Raw genomic sequence first — 17,101 nt, 5'->3', positions numbered from 1 at the left:
CCTTAATAATGTTAGCTGTTAGCAGGCGTGCGATGTACCTGCGATGTACCACAAAATGGAACCAAAAACCAAGTGGCAGTGATGACTCTGTCTTACTCTGTGGTGTGTGCGTGCAATATGGAGTTAAACTTTTCGAAGTGCTATGGTAAACTTCACAGCAACTTCACAGAAAGTTAAACTCCATGTTGCAGATTTGACAGCTCGTCAGGCGCCACCCAGTCGGAAATGGCGGACGCATTTCTGGCGTTCGTCTGGGGGCTTGCGCCAGCCATCTGGCAGAACTTCCCCCAGATTTGCCCCAGATTTCTGCCATGATTTCTGGCGAATATGACACAAACCGGTCGTGCACGGTTCAACCGATTAAACCGGTTGATTTTGTTGCCAGACAGCTGGCTGCAATTTTGCCCGATTTTCGCCAGATTCGTCTGGCGTTACGCAAAACTTGGCTAGAATAAGTGTGACAAGTGTGTCTGAACTGCACGACAAACGTCCGCCTGCGCCAGACACTCAAATTTACCAGATTATTTTCGGAGTGGGCAGTTTAGAAATGAATGTTTTAAAAACATTTTGGTTTTCTTTTCCGTGTCGCTTTCAGAATCCAGCTTCGAAATTCGATGTTTTTATTTTCTTTTAAAACGTCAACATCTGACAGCTCCGCCATCTCGCGAGTTCGGCCCTGGCTGCAATATTTTTCTCTCGCGAGTCGTCAGTCATCACAGCAAAAGAAGTCAGCAGGCAGCGCACGAAGCAAATCCTAGATCTTTTTTGTTCGTTCAACTCGGATTTTAATTCTAAGTGCGCGTACTTGGTTCGAACAAAGAGAAAACAGTGCTTCTCCTTCAATTAGTGCCATCGCGTCGCGGGTTTTTTGTGGTGGCCGTGAAAAAAGGTGCTTTTCCAAACGAGTGATTTCCAAAAGATTGTGCAACGTAATTACCAGGGCCAGGTTTCGGATTAGCTGAGCAAACAGACGGTTCCTGTTGGCCCACCATCTACCATCCCCGAGGGAAGAAAGCAGTTGACCAGCCACAATGTCGTACGCGTACTTGTTCAAATACATCATCATAGGCGACACAGGTAGGTGCACAATCCGGAACGGTTCCGGGATGGGCGGAAGAAAATCTGGAAGCAAAATTTGCATCGATTAGAGCTGCTATAGAGAAGGAGGAGGAGGAGGGGAACGAGGTCGAGTGACGCAGCAGTAGCGGCAGAAGCAAAATAATCGATAATCTTCCGTCATCGTTTGTGGGGCCACCTCACGCGTGCACACACACAGACACTCACACCCAGAGATCCGGACCGCTTTGCCACTTTGTCGTCTGCTGGCTGGTTCTACTTTGATTCGTACAAAGAGGGTGGAAAACGAAGACGGTCGCAAAAGAAAAGGGACAACAAACAACCCACATAATATTATCAATGAGTGCGGAGCGGTGTACGGCGGACGGTTCTCAGGATCCTCTGACTCAGTCGTTGCCAGGGCTGCCATATTGTCCCACCCACCTCTAGAGCTGCGGGCACGACAACGGCGAAAATGTAATATCTTTGTTTCTGGGAAGTTTGACAACATAAATTTGCTTGAAATTTTTAATTTTATTTGGTAGCGATATCCTTTTTGCATATCAAAACTTATTGACAAGGGAAGGTGCGCTTCTAATTTCACAATTTTTACAGTTTTTCTCAATTTATTAGTATTAGTATTAGTTTTAAAATTAGGGTCAAAATTTGAAAAAATAAAATGAATAGAAACAGTTTTCCCATTCAAATTTCCATATCAAATTGAACTGCAAATGCAGTGGGGACTTAACCAATCTAACAGTACATTTTTCGTCATGGTCCATGTTGATACGACCTTTTGAAAAAATAATCTAGAATCAGTCCTAAATGTTGGGGGGTTGTTTCGAGGCTCAAAACACTTTATTCTGGTTTGATTTGATCAAATCATGAATATGACGGTATGCCAGTCCAATATACAAAAGTATTTACATTTTCGTAAAAGTTTGTGTCTGCATTCGAAGTACAAAATAAAAAAAAGCTCAAAATTGTACTGTTGCTTTGCTGATTCATCGTCTAAGGAAATACCACAAAAAAAACATGAACAATAAAACCTACCAAGAAGAAAAAAAACACATGCTAACTGTTGCATACATTGCAATCAGTGCTGGATATTAGTCATCGTCATATCATCACAAAATGTTGCATACTTTTACTTTCTACGATGAGTAGAGCAAACAAAAGAAAAAACTAATAACGACAAGTGAGGAAGATTACGCGCAGCACTTACGGAATTGTACCCTCGCACTTCTCGCGCTGATATGTTTATTATCGCATGGGCAGAAAACGCGAGTGTGTTCTTTGTGAATTTGCGTGGAACTCTCGAACAAAGCCCCAACACACCTGGTAACATCACCGTATATCCTGCAGTCAGCTGATTATGGAAGTGGCGTGCGGTTGTGTTTGTATTTGTGATGTTGTTTTATATGCTCGCCATAAAATACACACCTCACAACCAGTAATAATGGTCAAAACCAGCAGTTAATAATCAGTGCGCGAGGTCATTGAGCGTAAAAATACGTCGAATCGCCTGAAGAAGCTCACTTTCGCGTTTGGCTGCTTGGTGATTCAACACAGGTCTTTAAAAAATAAGAAGCACAAGTTATTTGTTTTTCCCACTTTATTGATGAAGATTAAAGGCTCTAAACTCACTACAAAAATGAACTATTTTTTTGAGCCTACTGTACTTACCTCCACATATCATCGATGCTATGAAGAGCCAAACCATCATACCTTCGCAGGTTGTGTTCTTATTCAAATTTTTGCTTCTGCTAAAACTATCTCAAATTATGAACATTTTAGTAAAATATAATCTTAACGTATACTTCCAAAATCTTAATGAAGTTTGCGCTCTGTACCACTTTTTTGTACATCTCAGGATAAGTCAAATCAAAGATCAAAGTCATTAAAAAAAACATGCACAACTACTAGTTTTTCATCCAATTGTTTCATTCCAATTGCTTCTTACAGTATCCTTGGATTTTAATTTGGATCAATTCTGCATTGTATTTATTTTTCTTTTTTTTAAATAATTGATTTACAATAAGTTCATTTGCCGTGCATAAGGGCCATCCATAGACCACGTTGATACCCTTTTTGGAAATTACAGACACAAAATAAAGTACACACACACATACATCTTGCAGGTGTTTCACGCTTGAATTTTGGGGCTCGAGCATGCATTTTTCGACCATGAGTTTTTTTTTTTAGTAAATTGATAGAACTGATCAAATCTACTACACAGTTAAAAGAAATCATGGTAATATTACATCTGGGAGGGGGTACATCTTTATGCCAGAAAACATGGGTAATTTTACTTCTGAAAATGAGTAATTTTATCACTTTTATGGTGTAATGTCACATTTTCAGTCTAAATTGAGGTCAAATAACATCGTAAAAGAGGTAATATTCAACCTTCCAAAATTACACCATCCAAATTTACATTATTTTTGTAGCCCAAGAACGGAACCAAAATAACGTGAATTATTCAAATGATGATACCTCAGTAACTTATGGTCTGATATTCAATGGCAAAACACGAAATAATTGTGTAACTTTTCAATCCCTCAGGCATGACTAAACTTAGGCCTTTTTTCAAAAATGTCATAATCAGTACATCTAAACATATTTTTTTTAAATTAGGCCGTTGCAAATATTTTTCAAAGATTATGCCCCCCCCCCCCCTTCGGCGCCCCCTTTTAAATTGATACGAAAAATCGGAGGCAAAAAAAAATATTTTTCCAAAAAACTTCAACATTTCCATGAAAATAGAAGTCTTATCAAATGAAAACAATCAAAAATGCATTTTTCTGCATTGATAATAATTTTTAGCATGTTTGGGCTTGTTTAAAAATGTTTTGAATTTTTATTAAATTCCAATGTACAGCAGCACAAACATTTTATTTTTCGCGAAAAATAAAATTTACGTCAATACTTAGATATTTTGGAAACTAATGATGGCAAAACAACTAGCCAGGTGTATAATGCATTTTAAAACACTTTTTTCATTAAGATGTTGAAACCATGGCTCATAATTTCATTTTATTCACTATTTTTAATTTTTTGATATTTTTTAGAGGACACCAAATGCCAACTTTTAAGAAATTTCCAGGTGGTGCAAAAAAAATGTTTGACCGAATCATGAATTTTTGAATCAATACTGATTTGAAAAAAAAAAAAATCGAAATATTGATCGCAAAAATGTTTCAACTTTATTTTTCGATGCAAAATCGAATTTGCAATCAAAAAGTACAGTAATCCCTCATATTCGGACCAGTTTCCAGATCTGCCAACGTTCAACAAATCATAGAAAATCGATAATTGAACATAATGATTTGCTTTTTCCTTCATGTGAAAGCTTTTCTTGCGATCTTTCGATTGATGTATAGACTTGCTGTACATTTTTACGTTTTATATCAAGTTTTTAAAGAAAAACATTGACCCTTGCAATCCACAAATTCGGAACACTTTTTTCTTACGATGTAAACAAACTTTTTTTCTCTCCAGGAGTACATATTTTTTACAAAAAAAAAATGACTTCACACTCTGAAACCACTCAAGCTTAGTGATATTTTAAACATGGTCTGATAACTTTTTTTTTGTGAAAATATCAATTAAATTCAGGTGTTCCACAATTGTGGGAGGCACAATAACATTCCACAATTATGGAACAGGCAATTTGGAGGCAGTGTTTTGCTGCTCTGGATAAAATAGTCTTGAAATGAGGTTCTTTGTTCAAAAAGTACTATTTTTACTAGATGAAATAGCAAGAGAATGTCCAAATAAAGGTCCTAAAAATAGGAGGGACGACAGAAAAGTTGCATTTTGCATCCTATTGACAAATTACCACAAAAGTGTTCCGAATTTGTGGGTGTTCCGAATATGTGGGATGACTGTACCTTAGTGAAATTTTGATAAAGTGCACCGTTTTCAAGTTAATGAGGATTTGCAGCGCGCCTGTGTTTCAAATGTAGATGGTGCCAAAATGAGGTTACTTGCCTAAAATCGTATTCCTTTCTGCTGGATTGAAGAACAAAATCGCTTATTTCTCATGATTCCCCGCATCAATCTTAATGAAACTGGTTGCAAAAGACGAGAAAAATCTTTTGCTTTAAAATAATGAACATCAATTTTTGGGCGCGCAAAAAATTTTGACCTTTTTCTTTAAAAAAACATGTTTTGGAACACGAAAAAAATAGTTTCCCCGTATACTGCTGTTCTACGCATAATTGTCCCATGTCATTTTTAGACGATTTTGACCTTATGACATTTTTAAGTTTAGTTTGATGTATACTTTAAGAAAAAGACATAAAATCTGGTACTTTGTTCGCAATCGCCTTAAAAACAACACCAAGTCACAAACAGTCCCATCGTTAAACTTCTACGCATAATTGTCCCACCAAGTATTTTCTTACACGGAATCATTAGTTATACTAAGCATTATGTCTTGTTTACCTGTTGTATAGCAAGAGATTCACAAATAAGGGTTATAAACTGATAACTGGGGCGATTAGGGACACATAGGGCGAATAGGAACCCACGGGACAATTATGCGTAGAAACACAGAAATCGGTCGAAAAATTTCAATCGCGTTTATCTCAGTTGCACTTTTTTGAACATGGGACAATTATGCGTAGAACGGCAGTATACATCAATGAAATAAACAGTTGTTATAGTTGATAACAGATGTGTTAACGTATATTCAACAATTTTTTTTTATTTTTGACAGACTTTCTTGCCAAATAGTCCAAATCACTATCTTTTTTCTAAATTTACAGTTTTCTCATAGAAAAATCAAACAAATATTGGAAAGTTGTACACCAAATTGTTGGAAATAATTTTTCTCATCCTAATCCGGCATAAGTTTTCTAAAAATGTTAATTATGAAGGAAAAAAAACATGTTTTCAAAAAATAATAGGTTTACGCTATTTGTTCATAGGTGGCAACATGTGTCCTTTAGCTTTGCTGCAAATTCTCTATAGCCTAATAGGTAATTTTTGTTGAAAATAGTCGTAGTTATTCATTTTTTTTAAATGGAGATCAAAGTAATCTGGGAGCGTGAACGGACGTGTTTTTTCCGCTGTCAATTTTTTGGAATTTAAAAACGTTAGATTTCATTGTTTAAACCGGAGTTCCTGCACAATTTTAATTGTGGTAGCGGTTGAGGTAGTGTCAGTAGAATATCAAAACCCTGATTTCAACTTTTCATCGGCGTGATGCTCTTCATGGGGGTTGTAGGGTTTTCGTCCTTCAAAATAATGTAAACAATATAAATATATTGACCGGGTAATAATAACCCGAAACAGACTATCCCTTCCTGAAGCGTGTACTTGGTTTTTGACAGCGCATGAAAAGAGGCGCGTGTTTATGTTTACGCTGTGAACAGTGGAGAGTGAACGATTGGCGCGGAAGTGTGAGTGTGATTGAATTGTGCAGGAACCGGTTGGCGGAATCCGGAGCAGGACACGACGGAAGCAAACATGAGGTCAGTGGGTGGTTGGGAGGTTAATGATCGGCAGCGATGGTGCTGCGTCCGGAACGTCGTGTCTCAAGGAGTCCCGGTTGCGACTCTACAGGGGTGACGACTACTCTAACAAGAAGGCAGGATCAGCAAAAGCTGGAGCACTTTATGAAGTGGTCGTCATGTTCCTGTTCCAATCCACGAATCCGGCCAGCAGTAGCAGACTAAATTCATCGTGTGGTGATCAGAACCAACTTCCGGCGTCGTATGCCTTTGCTGCACGGTTCGCTGCTGGATGAACCGAAACCTTGATAGTTGCTGCCCGCTACTTTACTGTAGTCCTGTTCAAGTCTAGAAGTCTTAGAAGAATTACAATTCAAGTGGCATTTAATGATGAGTTCAACCCTGCTGGAAGTGTTGAATCTTGATTTGGTGAGATCTTTCCATTTTATCTATAATTATTTGATAGACGATTTTATTCCCTTATTTTCTAAAAATATTCTATTGATCAAATGATATATCCATATTATCCCTTTCCCACCTTCCCTTTCTCCTATCCTCATTTCCTCCCCCTCCCCCCTCCCCCTGCCCCTAAATATTATTATTTGCCAAATTTACACTTACACACCACACCACAACTGATTCGGAGCGTTTGGTACGGTATGTCCACGCATCCTTCCTCCCCTGATGATTCTGTGAAATGTGATCCGTTCACAGAATCTGTCTCTGCGGTTAATGCAACGCAGTAGGCCTGGCCGCTTTAATTTTTGCTATACATTTTCGGGGTTACTCGGATGTACTGTAATCATTAATATTGACAAGAAAGAACTTGAGGCGTAATCTTACCACAAGTTCTTCCAGGATGCTTTCTTCGGACTGGCTGCGCTTGTGTTCGATTAGATTAGATTAGATTAGTAGTTATTCATTTTTTTTAAATTAGTGTCCATGTTTGCCCAACATGCAACATGGGACAGCATGAATCTTCAGCTGAAGCCAGACGAATGTATTCCGAAATCACAGAAAAAAATCATAGAAATTGGAAGCTTAACATTGTAAAACCATGCAGGAAAATTTTGAGCATAGTAGGATAAAAACAGCTAATGTTATTGGAAAAACTTCAAAATGTTGTGTTTTGATCTAATTTTCATTGAACTTTCAATATGATTTTTGGACACTTTAAAAAGCATTCAAAGATATTGTAAGTCATATAGTACAATACAAACTGTCATGGCGGGCGCCGTTGGTGGCCAATGACGGTTACCTATTCGCAACTGATCTAGTTTTAGCATTCATGGTGTTTTATCTTTTCAGCGCATTAATACATGCTGTTGATAAGGGAAACATCACTAGATCGTCGAAGCCAATTAGTGCTGAAAGGATATTACGGTTCTGGAGCGGAGGGACAACCATTGGTGGTCTCTCATGCTCATGTTTTAGAACAAAACTTAATATTTTCTCTGGAAACAGGAACGTTTTAAGTATTTTTTTTTTTGGTTATGGTTTCAAAGAAAGTAAGATCAAGCCTATATACATGGATTTGAATAGATTTTTCTTTGAGAGTAATGTGATATTCTTGAATCTTTATGGTAGCGTCATCAGGGGTGACATTGGGTCATACAAATTTCAGCATTTTGGAATGACCCAATCTCACCTACCAGACCCAATGTTACCCCTGATGTCGGTACTTTATATCCTCATCTAAAATTTGACAACTTTCTTTAAAAATATTAGATTTTTTTCAAGATATAATAAGTAAGAAGAGAGATTGCCGAGATTTCTTGTATACTATAATACTTAAAATTTTATTCAATTTAAATATTTAACTTTTCACCTCCCAGTGCCACTTTCCTTTTACAGCCCACTTTGCACTCTTATCTCATATGCAAAAGCCCAAGCTCGCGCCAAAATCAAATATTAATCCTAATGTTGATTGCGCTGGCCGCCGTTCTGCGTGGGCGCTGCCTCGAAATTGCTTCCTTCTTCAAATTGACCTCTCGTACTTTCTCGTTATAAAGTTTTCCCCCAAAAACAACTCTGCAGCCAGCGTCAGCCGGGTGTGAGTAAATCGATTTCCTCCCCCCTCACAGCTGCTGCTGCTTCTCGAGCATGTTGTTATCAGCAGCGTCCATAAATTTGACTGTGATAGGGGCGGCGTTGAACGGTTCCATATGCTGGTGAAATCACCTGTGAAAAAAGGTCACATAAATTTATTTAATGGAATTTCTTTTTCCTTGTTTTATTCTGCCAGGCGTCGGCAAGTCCTGCCTGCTGCTCCAGTTCACCGACAAGCGCTTCCAGCCGGTCCATGACCTGACGATCGGGGTCGAGTTCGGCGCCCGGATGATCACCATCGACGGCAAGCAGATCAAGCTGCAGATTTGGGACACGGCCGGCCAGGAGGCGTTCCGGTCGATCACGCGCTCGTACTACCGCGGGGCGGCCGGCGCCCTGCTCGTGTACGACATCACGCGCCGCGAGACGTTCAACCATCTGACGACCTGGCTCGAGGACGCCCGGCAGCACTCCAACTCGAACATGGTCATCATGCTGATCGGCAACAAGAGGTAGGGCTGGCTGGACAAGGTTGATAGCTGTGGTCAACCCAGACTAATTTGACGAACTTTCTTTTTTAGTGATTTGGATTCGCGCCGTGAGGTCAAGAAGGAGGAAGGTGAGGCGTTCGCTCGGGAGCACGGACTGGTGTTTATGGAAACGTCGGCTCGTACGGCGGCGAACGTGGAGGAAGCGTTCATCAACACGGCGAAGGAGATCTACGAGAAGATCCAGGAGGGCGTGTTTGACATCAACAATGAGGTAGGTTTCTTCCGTACAACTTCAACGCTCAACGGCGAACCTGAACCTTAACCGATTTTGCTTAACATTTGGACAGATACTTATTTTTGCCTAAGGAATCGAATTCCTAATGTTTATTTTTTAAATTGCCACCCTACTGTTTACAATGTTTGCTCACTATGTTGTTACACCGACCAACAAAATTTCTGTTGAAGTCTGCAAGTAGTAAACGAAATACGTATTTGTCATAGAGCGTCCAATTTCCCGGGGTTACAAAATTCCCGGGAAACGGGAATTTTTTTACAAATTTCCCGGGAAATCCCGGGAATCCCCGGGAAATTTGAAATTTAACGAAAATTATTCTAATCCTGTTTCTGATTTATCTTTTGCAATGAAATTGTATAGAAAAGCAACTTTAATGGTCAAAATGAGTGTGCAACTTTGAGAAAACACAAGAAATTTCTTATTTTTAAATTTTCAAATCGTCTCAAATGAAAGAAAATATTGTTATTATTTTGGTTGAGAAGAATTTTTTTAAACCAAAGTGTTTTGACAGTGAAAATCTATGCTCCACAACTGTAAAATTGCTTTTAAATTTGTCTTAGTGACCACAAAGTTAAAATTAAAAAAACAAAAAATTCAACTTTTGATTAAATAAATAATCATTGAATTTACCTTAAAAATCTAATTTCTAGCGCTTTTTAACTTGAAACACAATTTTTTAACTTGAAAATTTGATACGAAGTTGTTTTTTAATGGTTTTTCATGTTTTTTTTATATATGATTTTAGTTATATGGTATTCAGCCTAATAAATCAATTAGATTAAAATAACTTTGAGTATTTAAAAGCGGTTGAAATTCAATAATATTTTTTCATATATAACCCTCTTACGCCCTTGGTAGATCACGTGCTTCATACATTTATAACTTCAATATGTAATTTCTCGAATACTTAGTTCAAGGTAAAAAAAAGTCAAAAAAATCTCAATGTTGATCTTGACCGGAAGATGTAAATATCTTATTTTCAAATGATATTACAAAAATAACATTAAAAAAGGTTGTCATAAATAATATAATTTATATTCAATGAATATAAAAATAATATTATTCATTCCATAACAGCATGAGTTTTGTTGTCCAACATATAAGCAAATTAATATTCCTAGTGGTGAATGCTTCAGAAATAAATATTATCTGAATTAAATCTTGGCATGAAATTAACAGACAAACTGATTAGTTCAATATGAACAGCAGATGGAAATAAATAAAATCAAATCAGGTTCTCCAATTATTATTTTTTGTAAAATTTCAAAACATTGCTGCCAAAAATGTAGGGAAATGTATACTTCTGCTTGTATTTCGGGAATTCCCGGGAAATTTACAAATTTCCCGGGAAACGGGAAATATTTTTTTTCGGGAAATCCCGGGAATTCCCGGGAAATTTTTTCCCGGGACGGGAAATTGGACGCTCTAATTTGTCAAGATATTAAAAATATATAGCGGAATTAAAAGGAACTACTCGTCTCTTTGTATTCATAGTAAAGCATTCTGCTAAAACGCTCAACCAAACCACAAAATTTCTACGCAGGCTCAACTCGAAAGGAAGCATGAACTTTGGAGTTTTATCCAAAGTTTGTATGGAGAACAGTTGCGGTTCGATTTTTTTTACATATTGCGTGTAATTTTTGGACTGTACAGTATGTAAAAAAAGTATTTACACCCCTTGGGCACTATGCACATTTTGTGATGAAACATGTAACAATTTAAAGTTTTACAGGAACCTAGTACTACGTTTTGTTCAAAAACTCATGCCGAACATTTTGCTACAAAAAGCTCATAAAAAGATGTGTTCTATAAAAAGTTGTATAACAAATACTATTACAAAATAAAAAAGGTGCAAAAAAAGTTTATACACCTTTCGAAAAATTAACAAATATAAAGTTATTTGTTGACAAATCACCATAAATCCAGTCTCTCAACTCCAAATAGGCTTCCTTGACTGATTAAGAAAATAATTTGGATTGAATATAAAGTTTACCAACTACTTAGTATAAAAGTTTATAAAACTCTGGAAATTCTATATAAAACTTATCTAAACTTAATTTTGGAAAGTTTCAATTTAACTAAATGTCAATATATTACCATAGAATTGCTAAATAAACATTTTGGAGTAGGAATAACACCGTTTTGGGGGTCTTTGTATGGATAGAATAGATTTTTCGTTGGAATTTCGTACCAACCCGGAATTACGTCGTCGGAAAATCCGCCGGCATCCGAACCGGTCCACGATTCACAAGTCAACCTATGTGGCATCGAAAAGGGCATAAAATTTCCGATCTTTTGATACCCATACATCCAGGTTTTCTTTAAAACCCACGTTGTTAAATACCTGGGCAAAAAGTAAGTTTGATCCACGAGAACAAAAATTACGAAATTCCATACATTTTTGGCAGGTTGCTCAAACGAAACCATAACAACGTTTTTGCCTATGTATTTAAAAACGTGGGTTTTATAGAAAACCTGCATGTATGGGTATCAAAAGATCGGAAATTTTATGCCCTTTCCGATGCCATATAGATTGACTTGTGAATTGTGGACCGGTTTGGATGCTGGCGGATTTTCCGACGACTTAATTCCGGGTTGGTACGAAATTCCAACGAAAAATCTATTCTATTCATACAAAGACCCCCAAAATGGTGTTATACCCACTCCAAAATGTTTCTTTAGTAATTCTATGGTAATATATTGACATTTAGTTAAATTGAAAGTTTGCAAAATTAAGTTTAGATAAGTTTTATATAGAATTTCCAGAGTTATATAAACTTTTATACTAAGTAATTAGTAAACTTTATATTCAATCCAAATTATTTTTTTAATCAGTCAAGGATGCCTATTTGGAGTTGAGAGACTGGATTTATGGTGATTTGTCAACAAATAACTTTATTTATGTTGATTTTTCGAAAGGTGTACAAACTTTTTTTGCACCTTTTTTTATTTTTGTAATAGTATTTGTTATATAACTTTTTATAGAAAACATCTTTTCATGAGCTTTTTGTAGCAACATGTTTGGTATGAGTTTCTGAAAAAACGTAGCACTAGGTTTCTGTCAAACTTTAAATTGTCACATGTTTCATCACAAAATGTGGATAGTGCCCAAGGGGTGTAAATACTTATTTTACATACTGTATGCAACAGCGACAAAAAACTCTAAATCTCGAAACTAAAACATAAAGAAATTCGACCCTGTCCAAATATTTTTGAAAAAAATCAAGGTGCACGTGGGTCGCTAGAGATCAGGGGTGACCAGAGTATGGCCTGTTGGCCAAACGTGACCCACGGACCCATTCTGAAAGATCATGTAAAATGGGCCCCTTGAACCATCTGTAACGTGATTTGATATTTAAAAAAAGCTTAGTTTAAGCTATTGCTATGCTTAGCTTGCTTTGATCTCGAAAGTTTAAATGTGATTGAAAATTGTTATTTCGTCAAAATCTGGGTGCTGAAAAGACAGAATGCCTAACGTGATTTCCGAATGATCCCCACTGCTCCTCACTAATACAACTGCACTACAGCTGTAAACATAAACAAAGCAGAAGGTTTTGTTCAAGCTCAAGCGTGACATATTTTTTGCTGCTGAAGTGACTCGTTTTGAAACATTTTGGATCTGATGATAATAAAATTTTCGCTGAAAAATTAAGTTCTTCGTGCTTTTTTTTGTTCGTAGACAAAACGATGGGCGGTTAAAAGAGTCCTTATTTGTTTTCAACGTGATGAAACATTGCGTCAGAAATGGGGGAATTTTGTGAATCAGAAGAGCAACCGAATGGAAGTTACGAGATTATGTATCTTTGAAGCGCAATGATAATACAGGAGTAAGATTATTCAATGATATTTGGCAGGTGCCATTCACAGTTACTGATAATTCGTCTTAAACAATTCGTAAACATATACAGAAAAAAATATGTGAATTTACTCGACACGGAAAAAATGAATCACATGTAAACTCAGTTGATGTAAACTTGAGATTCGACGTAAACGGTTGAATCGGTTTGTTGCAAATTTACATCAAATTGCATTTAAATTTAAATGTTTAATGACGTGCAAAAGTGTTACATAATAAATGATGTAACATTCGGAAATATTTTTTTGTGTGTAGGTTTTGAGTGAGACATAGCGCTTATGGAAATTTTAGCAACGAATTATGACAATCTCGATTTTATCCCTTTTCTTAAGACTGACTCAAAAGCTCGACGCCCTCGACTTTTTTTTCCTGACAAAATAAATCATAGATCGATTACAATACTTGCCAATTCTTGGCATCATTCTTCAAACAGTAAATTGGTTCCGCTTTGACAGTTCTAAATTGAGGCCGCTTTGCGGACAACTATTCTGTACCCAGGGCAAAAGTTACCCCCTTTGTCCCACGCAAATCGAAGAGGGGTCGGGGCAACTTTTCCCGATTTCGTGTGAGTTGTTAGCCATTTCTTAGTTTAAATTCCAGATTAACTTTTCAAAGCTTTCTATCTTCATAGAAAACCTATGACTCATAGGTTGTTTTGAAAATTTACTTTAATATTCTCGAAGCCGATGCATCAGATCAATAAGTGGCAAACTTGTAGAAAATTTGACGAGCTTTCTGAAAAAAAAGAATACACTGAAAGAAAAATACTCGCCACTTTAATGAGATTTTTAAGTTTTAAAATCAAATTTGAAGGCGAGCGCACGATTTTTTTCGTTCATACTTTTTTGTGGCGAATTCCTAAGATGTTGCAAAAAGCCTCACGAAAAATGCAAGATGGAGCAATTCGTTTTATTAAAAAATCATTTATAAAAACTGTTTTCTTTCTTCCTACGAGGTGCCTTATGAGGTACGATGATATGCAATGGATTTTAACGCACCACCTGTCATATGCAATATGATATCGAATTTTGGATTTATATTTTCAATAATATTTTTTCTTCTTTTTTCTGTGTTCCTCTTCCCAGGCTAACGGCATCAAGATTGGCCAGCAGCACTCGCCAACCAACCCATCCCTCGGCAGCGGCAACAATCCGGGCGGTCAGTCGAGCAGTGGTTGCTGTTAAATGTGATGGTTGCCAAATCGAAAAAGAATAAAACCCACACACACATATAGCAAACAAACAAACCAACAGCTACAACCACACATAATCACCACACCCACTAACACAAACACACCGCGTACACCCGTGCCCGTGAAATCGTGACAAAAAGTGTGATTCTTGGACGCGCGCGCAGCATGTTTGTGTGTTGTGTAAACGGGACGTGATTTTGCACGCGTGGTAAGAAAATACAATTTAACAAACCCCTCTTTTTTAATTTTTAAAAATACATACAACAAAAACAAAAACTTACTAAAACGTTTAAACAAAAAAGACCATACAAAGTGAGACAAAACTGAGTTGCAGTTTGTGCGCGAAAAAAAAGGGGCAGCAAAAATCGGCTGATTTAAGTTCAATTAGCTCATCGTACGATCACGAAAATTAGGCAACAGGATTGACTAATTGATAAACGTTCTTAAGAAACTGCAAACAAACTCTGATGCATGTTTAGTACTATATCTTGTAATTTAAAAAAAGAAGCAAATCTCTACCAGTTAAACCAACAAACAAACAACCAACCAACACAACTATTGAATTTTTCTAGCGTAAGCCGAATTTGCTACTTGCAATTTTCCATCGGATTCTTGAATAGATGAACAACAACTACAAACAAAAAAAAGCTTTTACCAAATAGAGTTTCCATTTGTTCTGTTTTTAGAAATGAATCAATCACACACAAGCGCATTCCACGACGAGAAAAAAAACGTGTTTCTTCCCTTGCCCCCCTCCTCCAAACAATAGTAAGACAACACTCGATTTAAAACTCCCTCACAATTAATTGGTAAACACAATCGGTATGACGATCGGAGATGATGATGAGATTTATAAACCTAATTACTATTGATCTATTCGAAAACAACATAAAAAAGAAATAAGAGCAAACAAGCTTGTGGTGTGTGTGCATTAATTGTCGCGTATATTTTAAAACAACAAACATGCTTAGGATTGGAAACTTTTTGTGAAACCCTTAGATGCGGAAATTTTATTTTGATTGTTTATTAGTTTTTTTTTTCCTTAGATAGAGATTCGGATGATTTTCAGTTGCAGCAAGCCACCATCATTGGGAGAATTATGTTGTAAATTGCATACAATTACGATTACTTTTCAGTTGTGATCAATTTAAAGTAAACTAAAAACATAAACTATGGATAATATAATTATTACTGATATAAGTAGTCGTGTTTCCTTGGGCGAAGTGAGATATCACGAGATGAATGCTTAAAAAAATATTTTAGCAGCGACGATTTTGAAAAAGTCTTTGATTACTAAATCATTTCATCAAGAAGGTTGTCAACAATAAAATTATCGAGGTTCGTTAACGATAATGTCGTTATCGGCGATGGCATAATCATCATCAAAAGAAAATCTCTGTAAGTTCATCAAGAGAAAAAATCCGAAGGGAGCATGGCTCCCCTCTCTCGTGATCTTGATTATTCGGCGGAACATCTTTTTCACTACTACACCTGCAAGTGTAACGTGACACGTCGAAAAATTACCTGTCACATTTTGTAGATGGGCAATGTGTGTAAATATTTTTGTGTAGTGCTGACAAGGAAATTCACAAAAAAATCATCAGCAGATTGATTTTCTTGGAGAAGCGAGCGATTTTCTTTTCCGTGATTTGCCTCCTCTCTCTTTCGCTGGTGAAATAAGTTCGCAAGCGAAATTGTTTTTTTTTGCGATTTTTCCATCCCTGGTCGTTATCATTATCGAAATACGATAATCCTATCGAGAATAATTAATTTCAAATATCTTACTAAAATCAACTGGTTGAAGCTGAATCCTGATAAACTTTTTATTCAAATATCACTAAATATATTGGTCAACATTTTCATTTAGCAGCGACATTTTTGAAAAGGGAGCGTTCTTTTATTACGTAACGCAGTAGGGGGGAAGGGGGGGGGGGGTCGGAGACCGTGTTACGCTCCATACAATTTTTTTAAAATTTGTATGGAAATTTTGTTACGAGGGGGGAAGGGGTTCTAAAAGTCCGATTTTTCGCGTTACGTAATAAAAGAACGCCCCCTCAAAGTGTCCACGTGGTTTATGGATGGTCCCTTATAAGGACCTATAATTCAAAAATACACTGAAATAAAAACAAACGCCACTACTATGAGATTTTTCAATTTTTAAGTTTAAAAGTTAACTGTTAAGGTGATGTCACGAATTTTTTTTTCGTTCAAATTTTTTGAGGAAATTGCTTAAAATGTTACAAAAAGACTCACGAAAAATGCAGGATGGTATGTCTCTCCTAAAAAATACAAAAATCATTTACTAAAACTGTTGTTTTAAAAAGTGGTCTAAACGTCAAAATTTTTAAAACCCGATTTCCTACACTCAAAATCAAAAGTACCCCTCAAAAAGGGTTCTATCTACGCTTTATCTGTCATCCTAGGGAAAACACACCCTTTTTCCAAGATTATCAATAGTGACCTTTTGCAAAAGGGTAAAAAGCAAAATAATCCACTTCAACGACCCCCGGGTCTTTTGTGGTCTCTGTTGCAAGTTTCTGCGTCCGCAGGTTATGTGTGGTGAGTCACCCAAAACCTCTTTTACGCAAATGGACTGACGTTTTACTTCCCCATCCGATAGAAGGCGTGGCCAGGCAAATATCGTCTCGAAAAATGCCACCGAGTCCGTCTGGGATTGAACCCAGGCCTTACTGGGGTGAGAGG

At 36.9% G+C, this 17,101-nt stretch overlaps 1 protein-coding gene across 1 annotated transcript; it reads left to right on the top strand.

Moving 5' to 3' along the window:
• The first annotated feature begins 689 nt into the window (after positions 1-689).
• LOC6047374 (ras-related protein Rab-2A) lies at positions 690-15,598 on the top strand. Its single transcript, XM_038263383.1, has 4 exons — positions 690-1,077; positions 8,761-9,076; positions 9,146-9,326; positions 14,292-15,598. The coding sequence occupies exons 1-4, from the start codon at positions 1,032-1,034 to the stop codon at positions 14,388-14,390; spliced, it is 642 nt and encodes a 213-aa protein (XP_038119311.1). The 5' UTR covers positions 690-1,031; the 3' UTR covers positions 14,391-15,598.
• The last annotated feature ends 1,503 nt before the right edge of the window (positions 15,599-17,101 follow it).

Source organism: Culex quinquefasciatus, chromosome 3, assembly GCF_015732765.1.
Source record: "Culex quinquefasciatus strain JHB chromosome 3, VPISU_Cqui_1.0_pri_paternal, whole genome shotgun sequence".
Classification (NCBI taxonomy): Eukaryota; Metazoa; Arthropoda; class Insecta; order Diptera; family Culicidae; genus Culex; species Culex quinquefasciatus.
The sequence above is the reverse complement of the archived record's forward strand: the minus strand, read 5'-3'. Positions and strand labels throughout refer to the sequence as shown.